The sequence below is a fragment of the Rhea americana genome, unplaced genomic scaffold, assembly GCF_003343005.1.
Source record: "Rhea americana isolate MKP2758 unplaced genomic scaffold, rheAme1 scaffold_129, whole genome shotgun sequence".
Taxonomy (NCBI): Eukaryota; Metazoa; Chordata; class Aves; order Rheiformes; family Rheidae; genus Rhea; species Rhea americana.
The window spans coordinates 790,437-814,778 of NW_028185361.1; the positions used below are offsets into that span (position 1 = coordinate 790,437).

The window sequence follows — 24,342 nt, forward strand, 5'->3', positions numbered from 1 at the left end:
AYCAGTGACTAATTCAGATGGCACCTCACAAATACCTAACATAGACTCTGTAGTACCTACAGTTTACATTCCACTTCACATCTGGCTATAAAATACAATGCTATTTTCAAGTAYCATATCCAAAGGATTCTCACCAATGGAGATTACAGCATACTTGGAAGAGACAATGCTTCTCACTAGATTTACTGAACAATGCAAAAATTCCTCGAAGATTTTCACTGTTAAATTTGATTCCTGAGAAAGCCAATCTGAAAGTTTTATGAAACTTCCATTGCTTACAGAAGTCTCCGGGCATTAGTGTAGATACGAGCAGGCTCTGAAACTGCATTGACAATGAAGATGAGATAAATAGATCAGAACCCACGCTAGYATCAATCTAACAATTTAATCTTAGAAGAGAATACGAAAACTCATGAGAAATGTGTATTCAGGCTGTATATACAAACCTGAGTTAAGGATCAGTATTTCTTTTACTGTAATCATACAAATACTTTCAACTGCAGCATTTTTTTCTGTCATATGTTTTCATTCCATTGAATAACTAAAAACTATCACTTTCACTGGCCTGTGTTTTATCTCACTGTGACAGTACATAGACTAAAGCTAAAGCAATTCATTTTTCCAAGTGGAACTATGTAGTAGGAGTCAAATGTAAATGCTATTAGGCAGATGGCACAGCTCATGGAAGTAGGTAGTAGGTATAAAACCCTTCATTACTATCTCATKGATTCAAACAAACCCCATGGCTACAGTGCCTTTATTTCTGAGTACTTAGCAACTCTATACGTGTTAATACACAACAGATAAGCATCACTCAACCTAAAAACAGTAGTCTACTATACGACATCATAAAACAAAACATAAATAACCCAATCTAGACCCAGTCTACCGAGGGCATGAGCTGGACTTCAGCACAACTCTCTGACCTCCCGCACCTCACTGGGTCTTTTCAATGCTAGTACAGGAAGCAGGAGTTGTATTAATTTCCTTATTCCMAGTAAGACAGAAGTGGGATGGAAAACTGGCTCATTTTCTCCATTCTATGGAAAAAAGATTTATAAGCACTGTAAAGTTAAAAAAAAATCAAAACTAAAGTTTCAGAAATCATAAGACTGTATTACCATCAACAAAACAGCAAACTTTCTATTGCTGCACCATGGTTGTAATTTTCTCATGAGTGTAATGTCCTGCATTAACCACACATGAACCTCCATTCCCTTCTGTAGAATCACAGTCATTTCAAATGGACAGAAAAAAAAATCACTTAATGGTAGAATTCCAGCGGGATGTAGCCAGTGTCAAAGAAAATATGTACACACCACTTTTGGGGAGGCCAAAAGGCCAAGAAGATATTTTCATAGGGCTATGGCCAAACAAATGGATACTCTGGGCCCAAGCCTTGATTAAGACTGCATGTGATTTCCACAGAAGAAACATTCTTGCTCTCAGTGGCTCTTCCMGCCCTCCAAAATGTTCCCTTATCTTATGAAATCTAATATACTTGCTTAGAAATTAAAAAAAAAGAGAATCAGGAAATTTAGTACATTAAAAAAAGCAACAGTTCTGGAGTGATTCAGCTGTGGAAGTGAGAAAGGAGGTAACACACTAAGTTTATAATTACATAGAAGGTCTGTTTGCATCTTTACTAAATCAAGACTTCACTGGATGTTCTATAGGGATCACAATGTAAATCGCCATTGCTCACTCTCTTTTTATTTCCCAAACTGAAACCAGCTTGGTTTTATTACCAAAGTCAGATGTTTAAACTCAGGGCAGTATCTTGTGCAGAAAGAGCTGGCAGCAGATCCTTGGACACCTGTCTTATACTGTGTCAGTTACTATAACTGTGTCCATATGCATTACTACCTATCCTCACAGACTTTGTCACAAAACAGAACTGAGCCACAAAATCTCAATCACATACATGAGAAAAATGTGTGTTACCCACATGATTAAGCATGTAACTAGCACTCAGAAGAGTCTATTTTTGTCTACTCTTGCACTGAAGTGTGTATGTAAATAATGGCCATCATGTATGCAGCTTTCATTAGACTCAGGAATTTGCTGTAAATGGGTGATTGAGAGGGTCAGTTTAAAAGTTTATAGAAGTATGTGTATTTTTTCTGATTTAGGAAGTAACAGAAGTCAAGAGGCAGTATTCTCTGCCTGATGAGATATTTGTGACATTTCTGTAGTACTTTTAAAGAAAGCTTCCAAATGTGTGCTAAATAATTTTTAATATATTTCTCCTTCTCATTTTGTCACTTATGGTCTTATGAAGTTAAAACGTGTTTTAAAAAAAAAGTTGTTGGTCCCTTCCAAACTTTGGTCCCAACTCCAAACTTCCCCTCCAAATAGGGAGGCTATCAACAGCATGAACAGCATTGCTACCAGTTGGTACTGATAAAGTGGTAATACCACTACATGTGCAGCATACATAAGAGAAATGGTTGAACTGAAAGATGCTGAGGTAAAGGCTACCTCTGGGAAAAATGGTACTATTTTTGCAGTACATTAATAAGAGCATTTTGTGGCACAATTTCTCAGGCTATACCCAGGGGCAGACAGTGCAACCGTGGGAGTTCTGTGCAAAGGAGGATGCATGAACTCACAGCAGAAAACTAACGCTTTGAAGTCAGCATGTTCAGCTGACAGAGATAGTTGCAAATATCCATGAAATAGGGCTCCATGGTATTTAACGATTAACATGACCAGCATTTATTTTCAAACAACAGTAGTCAGCTCAAGTTATGGTCTTCTGCACGGATTCAGGCTAGTTGAAATGCCAGATTATCTGGAACCACGCACAAATACAAAAAGAATTTCTTCTCTACTGTTGCTTGTGTTTCCAACTGCTGTCAGAACACAAACAGGGACTGGTGATCGTAATGCAAGCTGAGTTTTATTCCAGGGCAGTTTTACATGTGGATATATGGGTTGAAGGCACGCAGGCTCTGTTTCTTCATGTTCTACATCTTAATTATGTTGGAGAAAACTGACTGAGGCACAGTTAAAAATGTAACTCAAATACCCAGAGGAGAAGGAACCCTTCCCTGGGGAACTATGCTGCAAACTCCCTTGACAGAAAACTAAATTCCAGATCTGTTTTCAAGTATCTTTAACTACTGCAATCAATCATGAAAATGTGTTGAGTGTATTTTCCTTTATGAAGATCCTCCTGAACCTGGAACTAGTCCAAAACAATACCTGAGGGAGTCACAGAACAGCCCTATTCATTTAACGGATTAACTCTGAAATCTGAAAATGATGATCTAATCAATCTTAGTATTTCAAAAATCTGTCTTCCTACTAGAAGCCTCCACCTTCAGACAGGAAAATACACCAAAACTCCCAAGTCCCCAAACACAGAATGCTCTACTAACTAAATTAATCACTTATCTAGTTTAGTGCTTTAAACTTCTTCTTTACATATATATTGAAATAAAGGTAAATTTCCTTTTTGCTACATCAGACTGACCTACCATCCATGTTTTGCAGCAGAGTGCTCTGTTTACCACTCTACATCCATTTGCCCTTTTTTCTGCCATGAAACCACACTTCTGCAAAATATGATTTTGCCTGCAGCACTGACAGGTATTAGAAATGGAAACTGAAGAATCACAATGTTAAATACTTTCTTACAAGTTAAAAAATGTCTTTTACCTATCATTGTATTTCACCTCCTCCCCATTCTTTGTCCAGCTGATGGTGGGCTTAGGGTTTCCCACTGCTTCGCAGTGGAGCAGTACACTCAATGTGCCACTGGCTAGGACCACTGTTTGTCCTAGGTGGGTGACAACCTCTGAAGCAGAGAGCTGTTGTGCTGCTGAAATTTTTCGGAGGATGGCAGGCTTTCGAGCAGGTCTGCGTGAGCCCACAGAGGTGGGAAGAAGTGCTTCAGCAGATGAAGTCCTCAGCGAGCTGGCAAAGCCAGAAACGTGCTTGCGGAAAGGGTACTCCACTGAGGTAGAATCGAGTCTTTGCCTTGGTGCTTTGACTGATTCCTGATACTCCAATTGGCTCTTGAAAACTTCACGAGCCAGTTGTACAACAAGCTGCTCAGTGTAGACATCTTTAAGCTCCTCAGGCTGCTGAGACAAATTCCTTATGATATCATCCAAGCGTTTCTGCTCAGTGACCATAGTGAATGGGAGGCTATACTCGTGACTCCGGTCCTCTTCTGAGGATGCATTTTTCTCTGTAGATTCCTGGCCTTCCCAGGACTCCCGATTTTCACCAGGCCAGCCCCTGTGCTGTAGCAGCCTTGAGACAATGTCGTCATACCAGCTGCTGAGGTCAGCAAGATGTCCTCGTTTTTCAGCCTTGCTCCTATTGAAGAGAATCCCATTGAGATGTTTCTCCTGAGATCGTAAGGCTTCATTTAGATTGGCTTTTTTCATAGCTTCTTCTTCCTTAATGCCAGCTGATTGCCCAGCAATGAGCTTCTTGTTGCTTCCAATTAGTTTAATTACAAAATACTCTCGGGCTTGCCCTGCTGTGCAGGTGTATATCCCAGTATCTGAAGGCTTCAGACGATGAATTTTCATATAACCATAGGGTGCAATGGTGATGTGCGCTGAGCTGATTAGTCTCTTGTCATCCTTCTCCCAAGTAATCATTGATTTCCGGAACCTCCTTGCAGGGCATCGGAGAATAACGGAGGTTTTAGGCAACAGGTAGGCATACCCACCCACAACAAAGTGTAGCTTCTTCTGCTTTCTCGTCTGGATGTAAACTTTCTTTACAGCCATGATATGGGGGCTTTGCTTATGAGCTGGCCTGTTGTGCCCTGAAATATCATTAATACTATTAGTATGTGACACTAATAAATAAAACAAGCAGTTTACATTGGCACGGGCAGCATTTGACCCATTAATGGACAATGGGAGAAACTGGTGGCCAGTTGCTCAACATTAAGTTGCAGCAATCAAGACAAGAGCAATAAAAGGACATATTTTAGGAATGCCAATGTCTTGCCCAGGGTACAGGCAGAAGCYGAAGTGCCAGGAACAGAACTTCACAGAGGGAAAAAACTCCAGAGGAAATGCAGCTCTTGTTGTTAAAGTATTTGAATGAAGACTTTTACTTAATATGACAAAGGGAAAGAACCTGATACTTTTAAATGTTTATCATCCAAACCTTGAAAGGAAGCACAATATTGCAGTGCACAGCAGTAAGGAGAAGAGAAAGTGCTATTACCTCAGGGGGTAACACCGAACAGAACAAAACTGTCAGGAATAAGCTTAAAAACACAAAACAGATACTGTTAAGCTACATTAATTCAGGGTGTCATACCAATTTCCAGCTCTCTATGACAGAGCTCTTCCTTATGAAGCAGTGAGCAAAACAGTATGGGTACTATTAGTAAATACCATGAATACTTGATTCTAGCTTTGGCTCTGACTGTCAGATCTCCTGTCCTCTCTGATATACCCAACATTTAGCAGGTTTTAGGATTCATATTCTGCTTTAAGTTGAAGTCAAGTCCACTTTCAAATTTTTACATGTCCACCTGGATTACTGCAATCCAGGGAAGGGCATATAGGGAGATTACTGCTCTTGTGAAGGGCAGTATAAAATATATAAAACATCAACATAAAATACGTCTAATGTATGTTGCACAGTTCCTTGGCAACCCCAAGTCATACAGGGTTCTGTTTGATATAATGAATTAATAGGGTTTTAAATTATATTGAACAAAAATCCCATACCAACCATATTATTTGTGGCTGTTTTGCCCAGTGTTAACTTGTATCTGCCATCAAGATGCTGAGCTGTATCTCTGAGTCTCTATATTCCAGCTGTGTAATTTAGATTTGAGTTAAATTAGATCTGAGTCAGAATTTTGAGCCACTTCTTCCAGAAATGAGCAGCTCCCTTCCAGCATATTGGCTCAGACTCAGTTCCAACAGTAAAATATATAGCTTTATTCACTAGTTGTCTTGCTGCTGAACAGAGTATATGTGTTCGTAGACAGAAATTCTTATTCAATAACAGCAAATACTCTGCAATAATGAACAACATTGGGGAAAAGATGACTATGGAGCATGTGATAGCATGAATTTCTTAGTGATGGATATTCAAGCCCCCTTTTTCCAAACACTCTCAAGCATCTTGCCCACTTACTTGCACAAGTGGCTAGGGCACAGGGCCTGACCAAGGATGAGAACGGCAAAGGCGGGCACAGGGAGGAATTGATGATGACTGAACCACCAGTTTTCAGCATCTTTCTGCAAATGGCATTTCGAGTCTGGGTGCCCTCTCCACAACTCACTGAACACTTGGAAGAGAATAAGAACCATTAGGAACAAGGTATATTAAAAGAAAAGAGTGCACTGATCYTTCCCCTGCTGTCCCCCTAAAGCATACTTATACCACTGTACAGATCTGTAACCTATTCCAAAACATTACAGTGGAAGAAAGCAGAACAGTGCCTGACCATTCAGTTACAGATAATCACAATGGGGCCACAGYGAGGAGATGAAATATCAAGTATTTTCTAACTTTTGAGGGCATGATTCTTTCTGTAGTCTCTTTACAGTTTATTCTCTAGGGTGGTGTCTCATGTTTTAACAGCACTCTGCTACAGTACAAAGCTTGTCTTTGTGCGTTGTTTCTATATGTCTGTGTTTGCTGGGTGGAAAAATTCCTGTTCACAGCCAAGAACAGAACACATTGAGTTTCACCTCACAGATAAAATACTTTTATGCTAAAATCATTTAGATTAGGCCAAACTTAATCTGTGAGCTTCAATGTCGTCATTCTATTACAAATAATATATGTGCATCAGATACCAAGAAGTTATTTCAGCTTGGTGGGTACCAAACACGTTCTACACAAAAGAGTATAGCCCATCTAATCCTCGACTGTAAGCACTCAGGGCATGTCTGCATTGTTTGAGGGAATTTAGCATGCTTAGTTTATTTTATATTTATGTACATAGCATCACAGTAAGTGAGAATATGGGCAGTGTTATTCCCAGGGGCACTGGGACCCAGACAGCAACATGTAAAGGTGCTGGAAAGTGGCGTTAGCCCTGGAAGGTTGGCAGCACAGACCAATGCACTCCTTGCAGTAGAGCCCAGGTCCACAAAGTTATACATACGTGTTTGTATACATAGATGTAACACAAACATACCAGAACGGAAACTGGAGACAGAGTGAGAGGGAGGAAACAAGGGTGAGTAGAGCAAAAAAAAGACAGTCTTCAAATGAAATGGAGAAGGATAGTATGAAGTTATATTTGATTTTAAAAAGTGTTAGTATGTAAAAATTTGAATTGCACAAATATTAACATGAATTATGCAGTAAAAATGTTAAATTTCTCTTCTTGTGAAGGAGGGCAACTCTATTGGAAATATAATTGCCATCCTCTCTGCCAGAATAGATGTATGCCCTGGCAGCAGACTTCACAAAAGCACCCATTCATTTGACTAAAATTTCAAGATAGATCAGCATACGAAGGATTAAGGTTGAACAGCTACCTGAGGTGTCTGGTGTTTCCTTCACAGTTAAGGCAGTAGTCACTTCCTCATATGAAGAAACAGAAGAAGAGTGGCAGAGAGAGCAATTAGGGGAACAGCTTTTATGCTTACTGGTATTAAAAGACTACATTTTATTTTTAGTTATGCTTCCATAAATATAATGGACATTTTTCTCAGGCCACCTTGGACTGGAAAGGAAACTTGGGGAAGTGCACATGACTTCAGTGGAGTAGGTCTGTTTTACCATCCCTAAACTGGAGGAAGGAAACACCTAGACAACATAGCAAAAGTGGTGTTCTAGAATGAGAGAATGAAAGAGACTATGCTACCTTGGAGGCCTAGTGTGTGTACCCATGATGATATGCCTATGGCAGACTGGAGTTACTCCTCCCTTCATGTCTCTGCATCATAGGGAAAGGCTGGAGAGGTCTCAGGAGGAAAAGACTATTGACATCAGAACTGCATCCTCAATGCCAGGCTTTGGAAAGAAAAAGCATTTAGCCCGGGGAAGTAAAAATTACTCTTTGTGGATGCCTTGGATGAACATCCAAGAAAAGAGCAAAGAGCAAAGGCTGTGCGTGAACAGAGTCAAGGATATATGGTTCTGTGCAAGGGTTCTGTTTAGCCCAGAAGAAAGGTCTGATGGTTTGGCTGCATGGCTAAACCACATCTGTGGAGGAATCTCCAGAGAGAGGACAACAAACTAGTGATCACATCCCCTACCAGGATGATAAGAACAGGTTACAGGACAAAACTGGGTATTTGTGGAGTCTAAACATGTTTGGATCCTTTATCCCAAGTGACTAAGAACTTCACCTCCAAAACCAGAACAAAACAGTGCCATTATATAAGCTGATAGACATCCAGCACTGGACACCTCATTCATACAAGTAACATACCTGTGTCCAATCAGACAGAAGCCATTCATTGGGACAATCCTCGGTTTTGCAGGCTTGCTGGGAAACTGGCCTTGGAGCAGAACAGAAGGTCTCTGGAAGCTCTAAAAAGCTTCCATCTGCCAGACGCTGCTTGCAAAGCATACCTCGTTTCTGGATACCACTTCCACATGTCTGTGAACACTGGGGGAGATTGGAATCAGTTACTCTTCATTACCCATGCACCATGGCAACTTGCAACAAAAATTTCTTATGAATTTGGGTAGAAATTAACATGTAGTTTTAGCCAAATAGAAAATATAACCAAAAATTTCAGACATGTCAAAGCAGAACTTCTTTTTAAAATGTCAAAGATAGTTTGGAAAGCGAAAGCAGCTTATTTTGCTAATATTTAGAGAACTGGTTCAGCATTTCTGAAACATTTTGCTTTCAGACATTTGTACAAAGGACATGGAAACAATGCGACAGAATTGCAAAATGGAAGTGGAAGAGCTGTCCTTTCATATAACCAGCAGCTGGAAAATGAGCAACTTATACATGACATGGAGGATATAACATCTACGTTTCTGCTTGAAGTTCTACTTGTGCTACTGGAAGTTTTAAAGGGTGTGGAAGAGTCTTCTCCAGCAGTAGATGATTCAAGGCCTTCACTTCCAGGATTTTATTATATATGTTAAGTAACAGTAGCTATGGACCAAATATTGGACTTGAACCAAATATTCAAATTTAACTTATTAAAGAGGGCATTGTTTTACACTCCCCCCCCCAAAAAAAAACTCCCTCAAATAAGAAAACAGTGTGTGTTAAATAAAAATTTCTTCGGTTTATTGTTTTGCCTTTTCTTCTTTTTGTAATTTTCTTACTTCTCATCCCTGACCTAAAGAGAGCCTACTGTTAATGCAGCTCAAAGCTTAACTGTCCAGCCCTGCATTCATAGCTTTGAAGACCTCTTGCATTATGACATTTTTCTCATATTTAATTCAGGTGAAATCTGTGTATCAGTTGTGATCTGCTGTTAGTCTCAACAAATGATTAACAAGGTTAATATAATAAAACATTAAGTAACTATGCAGCCCTTTTATATTTATGGCTATCATGACAGAAGTGTGCTCTTTCCAAAAGGTAAGGAGGAACGTTTATTTGAGTCAAAGCAAATCTGGGTGATTAATATCAGAAAATCCAGCTCCTCTCTCTCTTTCATGTAAATAAACCCCGTGTATCCATTTTCTACCCATGCAAGGCAGAAAATTTTGAACAAGTAGATTTAAGCACTTTCTCTGACCCTTTTTTGCCAACATGGTGGCTCAGCTCTCTGAAGAGCTTTTTCTCCTGGCTGGCAACAGGCTCCCGTTCTGCTCAGTCCAGTCAGTTCAACACTTCTCTTCTCTTAGCAAAGGGGAAAAGGGAGTTTGTGCTACACTGAAATTAAGAGGAGTTGCTTATAGCTTGCAACAGGGGAATTATGCCTCTGAAGTAAAAAACCACATGAAGAAATGTTAAAACATATATTTAAGTAGTTAAAAAATGAATTATTTCTAAAATCTTATAGACATGAAAGGCCTTTCTCTCTTAGAGAGAGTTGCATAACTTTAATGCTAGCTTGATTTTTAGGATATATGTTTTCCTTGAAAGACAGAACAGAAGGCACAAACTTGAATGTTGACAAGAGAGAATATTTATGTTCAATTTGGTTTGCTCTCTAATAAGTAAAAACAGTATTTATCCCACTTAGAATGCTACAAAGCTCAAAAGCTTTTAGAAAAACAAGTAAAACAATACTTGAGTTTTCAACAAAAGAAAACATGTATCAACTTTTCATTCAAGGACAATTCATTCCTGAGGATAGTCAAGAGAAATATGATTAAAAGTCATATTTCAAGGGTTGCCTAAGGACTGCAGTTATATACCAGCACCAGAACAGTTTAAGCTGTGTAGGCACACAACATGTTCCCTGTAGCAGTCAAACAAATCCCAGTAAGTCTCTCTACCCCTGCATCACTAGCAGAAAAAAAGAGTAAGACGAAACATATTTTTCTTGTCTCTTGCCCTTCAATCATGCACACAGCTTTTTTACAGGAAGAATAATTAGCTACTCAACACCAAACTCTATTGCCAAATGCCAGAGAAAGCCAAACACAGTCACAAGAATCCTCACTGCCCACAGGAACTTTTCTAGGACAGTACTGGATTAGTGCGCAAGAACTACTGCAGGTACCTATATTTTACTCATGGAGCCTTTTTATTATCCTCGAGTTATCACTGATTTTTCTCTAACAGAAGCTACTAGCCCTCATATTTATTTCCAAGAAAAGGTAACTCAGGAAAATAATGTCCGCCTGCATTTACAGATACTGTGAAACAGTAGTTCTGAGAGGACCACCTTCTGGTCACATTCCATCTGAATATACGCTAACTTTCCCTTCTGCTCAGAAAGAGCACACAACAATGTTTCAATTGCTCTTGTGTCTCAGGGAGGAGGTAAGTGCAGTGGCTTCATCCCACCAACCAAACGAGACGAAGTGTCTTCTGATAATCCTGTCTCCTATACCATCTGAGCAGTACCGGTTCCTGTATCCCCCAGTGTCCCTTTAGTGGGGTCTGAGACTTTGCCAAGTTACTGACTTAGAGGGCTGCATCACAACACATTGCTACTTATTTGTGCCTAGTTTAACAACTAGGTTAAGCAAATGTAAGCTAAGGCTAGCACCAAAGAAGACAATCTCTGTACCAGTTCTGCCAGGCACTCATTCCTGGTTTTGTGCTACCCTCTCCCATACAGTGGTATAAGCATTTGTGCAGCTGCACAGTGAATCAGACTGGAAAGTTAATCTAAATTACAGCTAATTATATTTTTGGCTAGCTTTAATCAGGATCATTGTGTGACAGTACAGCACTTCTGGTGATGTAAGGCAAGGGTTGCTTCAAGGGCAAGAAAGAGCTGCTCACAGCAGTTTATTGTCTCCTTTGGTAGAAGTCTGGCATATCTTAAMCTACTGGTGGAACTGTGGCCTTGGCTTCTTCCATGGCAGTCGTTGCTTTATTTTTTTTTATCTTTAAAAATCTGCAAAAAATAACTAACACAAAGAACTGATAACCACTAGTGAAAGCAAAGAAGGGAAGAGGACCCTTTCTCTGCCTCAGCACAAGCTTATGGGCATCCATGTACATGCACACACTGCACAGGATTCAGGCACAGCACCATTTCCTTTATTTGAGAAGCAGGAAAGCTGTCTCTTAACTTGTGCAAAAAGGCAGAAACTAATGGAAAATAAAGGGCTAAGCAGTTGTGGCTTTGCAGCATAACTCCTACTGGCCTATGGAGGTAGCTTAATGTTTCAAAGAATGTTGCAGTTTGGTCAGTCCTCCTGCTTGGAGGGCAGTTGAGGAAGGGGTTTCCCTACACCTCAGCTTGGCCAAGTGCTATAATTTTGCACTTCCCTCTGTTCAGTGCAGTGGGATTGGTGCACCACAAGTTTTGACTTTACTCTCAAAAAAGCCTTTTCTTGTATCTTTTCTGTATACTAAGATAAAGCATTTGCAAAGGGACTACACAATTTTCCCTGCAGGTCTTTCAGATGGTTTCTAAGGTCTGCCACTTGCAAATTTAGAAAGCACTTTTTAAACTATGTAGAAAAATAGCTAGGAAAATATCTGAAAATGATACCAGTTTTCCTGCATTGACTATTTGTTGAGCCATTGATCTAACTATCCTGTAACTATCAAGGATAGCACTGAACAACATAAAAAGAATACTGGGATTACAGACTATGACATTTATTCAGTAATAAAACAAGCAATGATGAAGATTTACTAATGGACTTCTCCTATTTGAGATCTGCACAGCAGATGTCTATAGGGGCTTGTAAAAATGAAAGCTCATATCCCACTTTCCCCCAGAAACAAACAAGATAAACATCCTAATGCATTCAGTTGAGAAGCAGAACTATTTGAAAATAAACAGTCTCAAATCTGTAAAGAGGTATTTTAAAAATCATTCAGAATGTTACAACATTGGTAATTATTGAGTGTTTCTCTGCAAGGAACACTGGGGCTTTTAAAGAGATTTAATTCAGACATAACTAGCATAAAAGACCATAGGAAAAAAAAATTAGGCATTGAAGTTGAATTTGTTTGTTTGTTTGTTTAAAATGACTGTGACAGTTTTTGAAAAACACTATGAACTCTATGAACTCTATGGCTGAGAATGGAGARATGGCTTCAGATCTAGACTTATTGAGAACAGATTTCATCTTCTGTTCATTGTATTGCTGGTGAAGCTTTGAAAGATAGTCCTTAGTGTGAGGAAGGCATCTTCTTCCAAGGGCTCCATTCACCTCACACAAGGGAACCCATCTCACATCCTGGTGAGGGGTTCATGGATAGCTAACACGACATTTGTTTCTCAGTGCAGACAAGCCACACAGTAGCCTGACGGTGCAGTTTTTCACATGGAGATCATCCACAGGTAAACCTACATGAGGTAGAACTGCGAGGCCTGGCTTTCCTATTGAGTGGAAATAACAATAGAGAGGTTGGTGGTACAAAGAAGGAAGACAGAAATATTTAAGAATAAGTGGATGACAACTCATTTTGATTGATTGCACTGCACCCTGTTCTGTTAAACTGTGGCAGAAGACAGGAGGTAGAGAAGTACACTATTTATGCTGATTTCTCGTGGTGAAAAATAAGCACAGGAAATTATCAGTGCCCACATAGTAGGGAGCTATGTTGGCCATGGGAAGTATAATCCTTCAAAGCCTATAAAAGTAAGAACAGAAGAGCTACAATCTGGCCTTTGCTGAACTATGGCAGTGAATTGCATTGCAGGTACGTTGTCTCCATCTAGAATCATACAATGGTGAGGTTGGAAGGGACCTCTGGAGATCATCTAGTCCAACCCCCAGCATAGCCTGTACGAGGATTGAACCCACAACCTTGGCATTAGCAGCACCATGCTCTAACCAACTGAGCTAAACCATCAGCAGCTAGTACAAGAGGTGTGAATCGAGCAGCCGTGGTGTTAAACTTACAACATGCCACTCAAAAGGCAAAACCAGCTGACTGCTGAGGAGCCCCCACAGAGCTAACATGAACTGTTAAGCTATAACCACAGCTGTCTAATTCGTGTGTTTGGCAGTCTCTCAAAGAGAAGGTCTGCTAAGAAAGTTTAGCCCAGAGATTACAAATCCCTATATATCTATCTCATCAAGCAATAATTTGGTTACAGTAACAAACCTTTTATATCCATTAAGTGCTGAAATGCAGGGAAAAGCTAGTGTCTCTGTGTCTATTGTCCATCCTGAGTGAGTCCACACTGAATTACTGAATAAATACCACATGCAAAGGTTAATGTGCATTTTAGGCAATTTTAGACTTCATAGCAGAGAAAATATCCCTAATCTAATTTCTAAGATGAAGCATGGCAGAAACTTTACGCTACCACAAAACAAAAATGAATACTAATTTAGGTAAATAATTATATTTTATCTGATAGGCAAATGATAGAGGTTAATACTGTACTCTAACTCATAAACTTAGTTATCAAGCTGAACCTGCTGAAAAGATTTTAGTTCTTGATTAATATTCTTATTAAAACTTTTACACTTCACTGAATGCCATCTTCTGTAAGCTTTACTATACAATTTAACAAGTCTCTGTATTTGAGGGCTGCTGAGAAGCTATAAAATATTACTGAGCTACTGGTAYAGACAGGCAGAAACACCTATGTTTACACTTTGCAGAAAATGCCTGGTTCAATAAAAAATCAGTCTGGAAATTGCTCTAGCAGAAACTATTTAGGTACCTTTCTAGAGTGACCAATAGCCAATGATTATTGTTAGCACAGTGTCATTTTTTCCTTGTATTCTTATGAATGCCTCTTCTGACAGTGGTCAGACAAACTTATAGAAAATTGCTATCTCAATTATAGGCCTTATACCTGGCATAGGCACTCCTCATTCTAGCATATTTTAACTTTGAAATGCTTGACTTTATCATGCCATGTGTTAGCAGAATACTATTWATTAGTTACAAACACATCAATGTAAACTAGAAATATTAAGAAGTTCAACTAAATAAATATGCGTCTGTGAACCTTAGTAGCATTAAATATCACAGAATTATTTTAATCAAGGGACCAATGCCATAGGCTAGTCATCTGGCTTTGATAGAACATCAAGCTGGAATAAATTTTGGTTAYAAGGACAGTTGCCCAAGCCCAGAGCTTCCGCATCAATTATAGCTTCACAGATTTAAGTTTCATTATGTGACTACATTACTGCATCTCCCTGACTCTTAACTAACRGGAAAATGTTATCAATGGAGACCTGCTGGGTATCTGCAAGCACWGTGCCAAATGCCTATGGKTTTCTTTTGGGATGGAGTGAATCTYTGCATGCTGCAGAAAGTAGAAGTTCCACTCAAACTGCATTGTTAAGGTTTAAATAGGACCTTTCCTGGCATCTCCACTGGATAGCAAATTTTACCTTTACTCWTCACAACAGAACACGGTAATTTCTCCCTATGCAGTAGTAAATCCAAGGTAAGTACTATTAAATATTCYGAGTAGCACAAGGGTTTTCATTTGCAACCAGATGACAGTAAATAAACCTATTTAATTTGTGAATAAAGATTTTCAAATTGCTTTCCAAGGAAAAAAAAGCCTTCTACAAGTCCACCATACAGACAGGAATTTTCAGTGTTAAGTATAACAGGGCATTCGAAATCCTGCTTAAGCAACCTGACAGCCTTCTTGGATGGAATGACTGGCTGGGTAGATGAGYGGAGAGCAGTGGACGTTGTGTACCTTGACTTCAGCAAGGCTTTTGACACTGTCTCCCAGAACATCCTCATAAGACAAATTCAGGAAATGTGGGCTAGAYGAGTGGACAGTGAGGTGGATTGAGAACTGGCTGAAAGGCAGAGCTCAGAGGGCTGTSATCAGCGRTGCAGAGTCTAGTTGGAGGCCTGTGGCTAGTGGYGTCCYCCTGGGATCAGTMCTGGGTCCCATCCTGTTCAACTTCTTCATCAATGACCTGGATGAGGGGACAGAGAGCCTCCTCAGCAAGTTTGCTGATGATACCAGGCTGGGAGGAGTGGTTGACACATCAGAAGGCTGTTCTGCCATTCAGAGAGACCTGGACAGGCTGGAGAGCTGTGCAGAGGGGAATCTCCTGARGTTCAACAAGGGCAAGTGCAGAGTCCTGCACCCAGGGAGGAATAACACTGGGCACCAGTACAAGCTGGGGGCTGMCSTTCTGGAGAGCAGCTCTGCAGRGAAGGACCTGGGAGTGCTGGTGGATGACAAGTTGACCATGAGCCAGCAATGTGCCCTTKTGGCCAACGCGGCCAACGGTATCCTGRGSTGCATTASSAAGAGTGTTGCCAGCAGGTGGGGGGAGGTGATCCTGCCCSTCTMCTCAGCCCTGGKGAGGCCACATCTTGAGTACTGTGTCCAGTTCTGGGCTCCCCAGTACAAGACAGACATGGAGCTACTGGAGAGAGTCCAGCATAGGGCTACAAAGATGATCAGAGGGCTGGAGCACCTGCCCATGAGGAACAGCTGYGAGAGCTGGGCCTGTTCAGCCTGGGGAAGAGAAGCCTGAGGGGGGATCTGATCAATGTGTACAAGTACCTGAAGGGAGGGTGTCAAAGGGAGAGGGACAAATTCTTTTCAGTTGTCCCGTGTGACAGGACAAGAGGCAATGGGCAGAAATTGAACCACAGGAAGTTCTGCCTGATCGTGAGGGGGAATTTCTTCACTGTGAGAGTGACAGAGCCCTGGCACAGGCTGCCCAGAGAGGTTGTGGAGTCTCCTTCTCTGGAGATATTCAGGGCCCTCCTGGATGCAACCCTGTCTAACATGCTCTAGGTGGCTGCCCTGAGCGTGGAGGTTGGACTAGATGATCTCCAGAGGTCCCTTCCAACCTTAMTGATTCTGTGATTCTATGATACAATTCATCACGTGAAGTGCTTAACATTCATCTGTAACTTTGGAGGATGAGGAGTTTTTCTTACCCTAAACTAAGTTATTACTTAAGAAATAAGGAATACCCAATATGTTCTAGAGATTCTCTCCTCCATCTTTATAGAAATATATAAAGATTTCTCCTTCACCTTTCTAGAAATGCTGGCACTGCTACACCAAACCACTGGTAGCCGTAGAATATTACACTGAAGCACTATTATGTTTGGAACCTCTATTCAACAATTAAGAGTTTTCATTAATTTGATGTTAAAAGCAGCACTGGTCATTATTTACCTCTGAAGCAGTTTTCATTAAAAAGAAAAAAGCTCACACATTCCTGTTTTTTTTAACAAACAACTTGAGTGTGTCTAATGACTCCTGTTGCTGGGCACTGATAATGTAGGTAACACCTACATTTAACAGTAAGAAAATGAGATTACACATGCATTCTTACCTCTTGCCATTCTGCAGGGTACCAGGAAGGTGGACAATCAAAGCGATTGCAAGCTTGTACAAGGGATGGCTTAGGTTTATAGCACAATTCATCTGCCAAAATCACAGTCTCATTAGTTTCTCTTGATAGTAAGTGAGAACAGAAGACGTCTCTTGTCTGCAATCCAACACCACATGTAAGACTACAGGTGCTCCACTTCCCAATCTCCCATCTGTGAGGGGGTCAAGAGAGAAAACTTTAAGCACAGAATAAAGTTACCTTAACCAATCTCTCTTTACAATGATAGATGGAGTGTAGAAGCAGTAAATGAGAGGGAGTTTCCTTCTCTGATCCTCGTGTCCCTTCTGGTAGCTAAATGATGAAACAGAGAAGAATATTTACTGTACCTCTACATTATTAGTTCTTATCAAAATCTCTTGAACTTCAAGTCTYTTGGAGTCCTGCCATACCGTACAAACAACTTTGTGTCTTAAAAGTCTCTGCTGGGCAAGAGACTGGCTAATGTACTGCAAAACTGAATAGACTTAACTAGATGGTTCTTTTCTGTCTTTAAACAGAAGGAGGAATCTAGTAACAAAGCCTATCAAAGAAATATATGAGTGAAAGCCCCTGGGAAGAAAATTCTTCCAGAAGATCCTTTTGTGGAGTTCCTGATTGACTTTAATCACTATAGATAGGGAGTGATAAGGCCTTAAGAGATGGAATAGGGGTGTGAGGAATTTTCAACTTTTTCAACTCCTCAGTGGACTCCTACAATTGAGCCAAACCTCCCCCAAACTAGCTGTGCAAAACCTTGATAAATGCAGCGGCCAACAGAAACAYAGCCTAAATTTTATCTCTAAAGATACTCCAGTATTCACTATCTTAGTCAGATTTCTGATGTTTGGGCCATTCTGAAAAAAATTTCTAATTCTGTCAGCCACTCAGAGAAAATTGCATAAAATGCTAGGTCCCACTCTTGTACCCTCCTGGAAGGCACTTCAGGCAGAAGCATGAACAAAAACACATTCTGTACTCACAGTGAGAATATAAGGAAAATGTCCTCCCCYGAACCTTACACAAAACAGTAGACTGACCTGGAGACACTCCTACATYCAAAGTGAAAGTACAAGGCTAGGTATTGTCATTTTTTCTAGTTCAGAAGAACAGCTTCTTTTTTTGCATGATGCCTTGAAACTGATTACTGAGGGGGTAAATTAAACAGGGCATGGCAGGACATGGGCAGCCCAGGGAACCTACCCTTGAGAAACCAAAGAGATAGAAACTAAAGAGACAGACATCTTTAGACTCCAGATGGGGTGGGGCTAGACAACTAGGGAAGTTACAGAATATAGAAGCAGCGTGAAACAGAATTTGTAGAAAGACCAGAGAAAAAACATTCTGAAAGTCTGAGAGTAAAAGTCAGTACAAACTAAAGAGCACATCTAAAATGTATCATATTAGCAAAATTATTATGGAAAAAATAATTCAAGGTTGTGCCATTCTACAGTCACAGAACTATTTTAATATCTTTATTTTATGAATCTATGTTGTGCATTTGTTCCCTTTCTCTCTCTCTCTCAGTAACATTCACATCGAATTGAAACAGTTGTAAGATTTTTTTTCTCCTAAAGTGATAATGCTGAGGAAACAAGCARTCCAGGTTCGAAAACAAAACAACACAAAACCAAACCAAACCATACCAAACCAAAAAAACTCCCAACAACAAAGACACTGTAGCTCACACATAGATATAGTTCACTTGGTCATGAAATACATCACTAAATAGCATGGCACTGCTCTCCTAGGAACAACTATACAAATGTGTTTAACCCTCTYCAACAATGAACATCTACTGCCTACTGAGGTAGAAGTTGCCATGGTCCCTTTTCAGGCTGTAATACACTAAAGACCACTTAGGACTCAGTGCGCTGGGAGCTTTTAGCTGTGGAATAAGAGTGACATCTTGCAGCCAGTTAAGATAATCCGGAATATGTTCTCCATAAGAATGATCTTGGGAGAGAGGTTTTAAAGAAGATTTTCCCATAAAAGTGTCAGTCAGAATTAATGTGGGTATCAGCTACCCCATACTTTTGGCATAACCTCAACTAAGATATTTGAGTAGGTGCTGAAAAGAAGATATTTTCTTATTTTAGGATCTATTTGGATTACACAGCCACTTATATCAGTTGCCAGAGTTTTTTATCCAAGTGAAGGTAACAGCAACTCATTGTTTGTTATTGGTATAAACGTACAATGTTTCTGTTGGCATTTCACAACTCAGTAGCTATCACATCACAGAAACTCTTTGGAGATGTTGGCTTCTGCAGAAAAGGGTGTCTGTTTTTTCTTCCAGAAAGAAATGTTGTGTTTCAGTAAAGAGAAAGGATTTGTTTTTCTAATGTTGGAATCTTCTGTTGCAGGTTGCATCTGCTGCCCTATCCATAACATCTGTGTGTTCACAATTCCTGCTCTAAACAGGAAATTGCTTAGAGRGCTCAGGAAATATGAGGTCAGATTCTCTCTTCCCCTTGGATTTTCATAGTCCCCACTAACTTTTATAGGGTTTCATAGGTACAAAGTAGAGAAAAATTTGTTCCTCAAGAGGGATGTGCAAGTAAGCAAAACTGTAAGCGAGATATATATATATACATATATATATATATGAGCAGTAGAATTTCACAGCCCTACAGAAGAAAAAAAAAAAGAACATGGAAAAGCTCAGTGGTCATCTTATAGGTCAGAATCATAGGAATGTAGAATTATTTTGTAATACCTAACATCAACTGCATGACTTTGTACTGATATTATCCTATTCTGCCCAATTTACAATTTAGTTTTTCAACTTCTTTTAATGTTGTTGTACTTTAATATAATCTTTTAAAATATTGCCTTCCTGTATTAACATGGTTTCCACCAGGCCATAGGATGGATTTGCTGAGAGGGGCTTTGGTGAAAAAGAGTTGRTGTTGTCATCTGAAAGATTCCAGTTCCATTTGTTGGTGGTAAGGAATACTGTGGATTGAATGAGGCTTGGMCTTACATGGAAGAAATGAGGTAAGACAGCAGAATGGCATAATAAAAAGTCAGATTTATCCTTACCATAAAGTGATATGAGATGGTTGCTCACATAATTTTTATCTTATTTCAGATGGTCATGAACTGTGCATTCTTCTGTCTTTTTTTTGGGGGTGGAAGAGGGGAATTGACTCTTTCAATGAGTACCATATTCAAAAAAGAATAGAATCATGATAACTTGTACGCAACCAGGCCACAAGAAAAAAAATCGAGTAGGTCATCTAATTCTATAATTAAGGGTGAACTAGGTAGTTACAGGATCAGTGTGAGGGAAGCTTGGGCAACACCTCCTGGCATCTTTATGTGCTGACTGTTGCTGTTGTTAAGGTATAGGCTTTAGGAAAGTCTACATTCTTGCTAGCTGACAGCCCAGCTGAAAAGTCAAGTTTGGTACCTCCTGTATTGCTTCCCAAAGCCCAGTGAAGAGATTGCTGGTTTTTATCTGAAACATTCTTTTTATCCTTTCTTTTTTTCTTCTCTAAAAGCGAAAGCTATATCAGCATGTGGCGACAGAGAAACAAGGTCCTTTCAGCCTTTCTTAAAGCAGAACACTAAACTTKTCCTGGCTCTAGGTCTATCAGTTCATGAGTCATCGGTCTCACCTCCTAAATACCTAAGAGCCAATTACATATTTAACCACAAACYAGACCCCTAAAAGCTTTCAATCAGTGCAATTTGTGGAGACCAAAATTAGGAAGCCTTCATATTTGAGAGACTGACATATGTACATTACCTTGAATTTTTGAACTTGCTGAAGGAAAACTGTTAATACCAGGGCAAAAACACAGACATATTTAGACAYGACTAACAGAGAAGAATATAAAAAAATGACAACTAATACTAATAACTAATACTGAATAGGGATATTMTGTTAGAATCAGAATACACATACATGTGCACATTTCAGATGAACATAAATAAAAAGTTTAATCTGGAAATGTAAAGTGAGAAGAGGATGGTCCTAAARTACAGCAGAACTGTGTCTAGAGTCATATTTTAGGTATAATTATAGATTCAAAATACAAAACTGATCATATAAATTTCTCACTTTCCAAATGAACARTCCACTGCTTCCAGCAGACTACTGTGGAAATCTGGTACTTTTTGTTTCTTAAAAAAATATTGAGGAGGTGTATGGAGACATACTATACAGAATGATGGTCAAACTAAGTAGTGAATCTGGTCTGACTGCTCARGGCAATTGTTTTGCTTTAGATTCTCTCTATATATAGCTACAGAGGTGGATTAAAATTGGAGAAAGGTTTATGAAAAGCCCAATTAGTCAGAGCACTACCTTTCTTGTACTTTGAAACCATAAACTAATCAAATGGATTTAATAAAAGACAGATTCTATGAATAGGTAAAGCATCCACTTAGGAAATCTACCAGTAAATTAATATTAGGAATTCAATTAATATGCAATAATTTTTTTTTATTCTTTAAACTTCCATTTTCTACAAGCTCAATGACAAATTGCAGTTTTCTGGAACATAGTAATCAAGTAAATTAGGCTTGACTAAGTAGTACTTATGCATGTGTTTAAATATGCAGTAAGCATGTAAGCGAAGGAAGTATTTTGCACAAGTTGTCATGTTCAGTATCTTTTGGAGCAGGGATATTTGCAGCTCCCTCAAATAAATGAAAGAGAACAATTGTGAAGATCCACTGCACTAAAAAGGATTGAGTTTGAAAAATCATACCTGCAAACTCTAAATTATGTTTTACAATTTCATATCTCAATAGTTACTATTTTGTGAAGGCTCATATATTCAGGTAGAGCATAGCCTAGACTTTTCTAACCAATTTCAATCTGCTTAAAAGACAAAAAAAAGCTTCCTAATATGACTACGGACTTTTAAACAGTTTTATACACACAATTTTAATTAAAAATGAACTTTCTTTCACTCTTGTGACAGAACAAAAAGTAGCAGTGTCCTRTTGTGTTCATGCAGTTCAGGTGAAGAACTGAGGGATCAAGTGGGCRGGACTCTGATAGACTCTAGAGGTGACTGAGATCAGAACTGCTAAAACAGAGACTAGCCTGTGAATAGGTGCTGGGCTGGATTATATGCTTCTCCCATTTGTGTCTCAAATCTGTATCTGCAAAGTCTTAACAATACTTATTTTTCTCCTGGGCTTTGTCTGTATGGCATGCTTAGGCAGTGGTCCTACAGCTGGGATGATCTCTTACTACTCTGTACTATCTCTTACTATGTCTTTATATCCTGCCCWGCACAATGGCATTCTCAGCCTGATAGCAGCCTCCAGACACCAGCATGTTGCMAAATACAATAGGCATGACAATGCACTGTTGCCCTGCTTCTGAAATTTCCCTATTATTACTAAAGGAACTGGAGGCCACATAATAATTCTGCTAGCTAGCTAAACCAAAAAAATATACCAAATAGTAACCAACTATTCCTAGCAGGAGAGGCTGCCAGAATTAAAGCTGCTGTCTCAGAGGAGCTATGAGTCTCCAGAACAAAGCACTCTCGCACCCCCACAGTTAGCCTGGAAAAAGTAAATGATGTAGGCAGAAATTAAAAAAAAAAAAGAACAGTCTTGAGCCAAAGCACTATGGAGCCAATGGCTGTGAATCTGTCCCTATGTGCATAGTATATATGGTTAAAAAAAAAAATCCAAAAGGCATTCTAAGCTGTTAGGTGTTATAAGTGAACAGTTTCTAGAGATACACAACTTTCAAACTGACAGAATCCCTTCAAATACTGCCAAGAAAAACCAAACAGAGTATAGGAAAAGTAAATAGCCTTCTACACAAGGACCTCCCAAATCAGTGCTAAAAAAATGAAATTGTAATTTTTGTGTGGTTAAACCATATGAAAGTGATACAAAAGTTCTTTTATTATTTCTAAGATAAACATCTATCAGTTTGGAGAGAGGTTTGTCTGGAAACATCTTACTTAACATCTGACACCTGCCTGCATAAAGACAGTCCACAGAAGCAAGGGCTGGGTGGCAGCTGTGTACATGCACATGTGACACACTGCATAAGTCACACACATCAGTGCCGGCCTCCTCTTGTCTTCTCTCAACCTGTGCCTCGTGCATTGGACCCTGGAGACTGAGAAGCCTTTAACATGAATGCATATATTCCCTCTCTTCCTTTTCTGTTATAGGTCTGGAACTGTGGTTGTGGCAAATTTTCCTATTTCATAGGTTTTAAGAGCTTTCTTGAGGTTTTTAGAAGATCTGTCTTGGGTTGATTCAGTTTCCTCAGTATCAGGTTTTAAATAGCATCTAGAATGTGATCTTGAACTTTGGACTGCAGAGAGAGTTAGTCCTCATCTTTTACAGGAAGCATTGTTTTCTGCTGTGAGGTTACAGGATTGAGATGAGGACTCCTGGGCTTGTTCCTAGCCCTACAATCAAACTTCTTTCAAAGAAAGGGACATAAAAGGTAAGAATTTAACTATAACTAACTTTTTTTCCCCCCAACTGTTAAGTTACTCCCTGTAAGATCAGACTCCTCTGAAACTGAGCTATGAGTAAGAGCTATGACCTTCACCTAGGTTCATTCAAATGTGGATCTGAGTCTAGGAAATGATTTCATTACCCCTGTGACTCGATTTGTACTAGAGAGAACATTACAAAATTATACATAATATACACACAACTCAGAAAAACTAAGATTTAACTAATCTTTGGAAACAAAACAAAATTAAGAAGAAATCAAAATTAGGAAATGTAATAGAAAAGGTAAGGTACTATTATATTAGTAGCACCAGAAACAACAACAAACTCACACTCAATTGTTGTTCGATGCTAGCCGGGGAATCTAAAGTCCAGGCACAAACTCTTGTGGTCTGATTTTCAGTATTACCTACTTGACAAGGGAGCAGAACTGTTAAGTGCAACAGGCAGGAAAATTTTCAGGCATCTTCRTGCAGAAGGGGGAAGGATGTGCTTTTCTTCAGAAAAGACTTTCCTTGCAATTGAGAGTAATYCATGAAAAGATATGCCAGTGTAGCCAACACGTGCAGGCAGATCAAAGGTTTAATGAGGGAGCTTTGGGAGTTGATAAAAGCAGCCTGCACTGACTTTGTAGACTTATCAGTACCAATGAACATTGCAGCCCATTATAGCTAACCGTGGCAGGGAGCCAATATTTACATAACAAAGCCAACTAGAGAAAGATATAGGAGGAACTCAGAAGTTAAAAAAAACAGAGGGCAAACAGATCAAGCGTGCAACAACTTTAGAAATGATTATTTTGGTTGCTGGTGTGAGAGGTCACCTTCTGACATGCTTCCAGCAATAAATATGGTTCCTTACAGTAAACAAGGCCTATTGCCTGCTGAGTTGAAGGCAGAAAACACCAACTATTACTACAGGTCAGAAAAGAGTCAACACTGTGAGTAGTGGTAAGTTGTCCAGTGGGTCCTTGGAGGGACTACTGCAGACACAGAATACATGAACCACAGAGGAATGCGCAAGGGCAACTTAAGCTAAATGAACTGTTTTGGC

The 24,342-nt window shown here is 39.5% G+C and overlaps 1 protein-coding gene across 2 annotated transcripts in view; it reads right to left on the reverse strand.

Annotated features, from left to right (window-relative positions):
* Positions 1-24,342, reverse strand: part of ADAMTSL1 (ADAMTS like 1) — a 207,596-nt gene that overhangs the window by 49,288 nt on the left and 133,966 nt on the right. For both annotated transcript variants that reach the window (XM_085326227.1, XM_085326228.1), the window contains 4 exons: positions 16,801-17,011; positions 8,384-8,563; positions 6,127-6,280; positions 3,664-4,789 (listed from right to left, as the gene is read on the reverse strand). In XM_085326227.1, the coding sequence (XP_085182353.1) occupies positions 3,664-4,789; positions 6,127-6,280; positions 8,384-8,563; positions 16,801-17,011 (1,671 nt within the window). The remainder of the gene's footprint in view (positions 1-3,663; positions 4,790-6,126; positions 6,281-8,383; positions 8,564-16,800; positions 17,012-24,342) is intronic.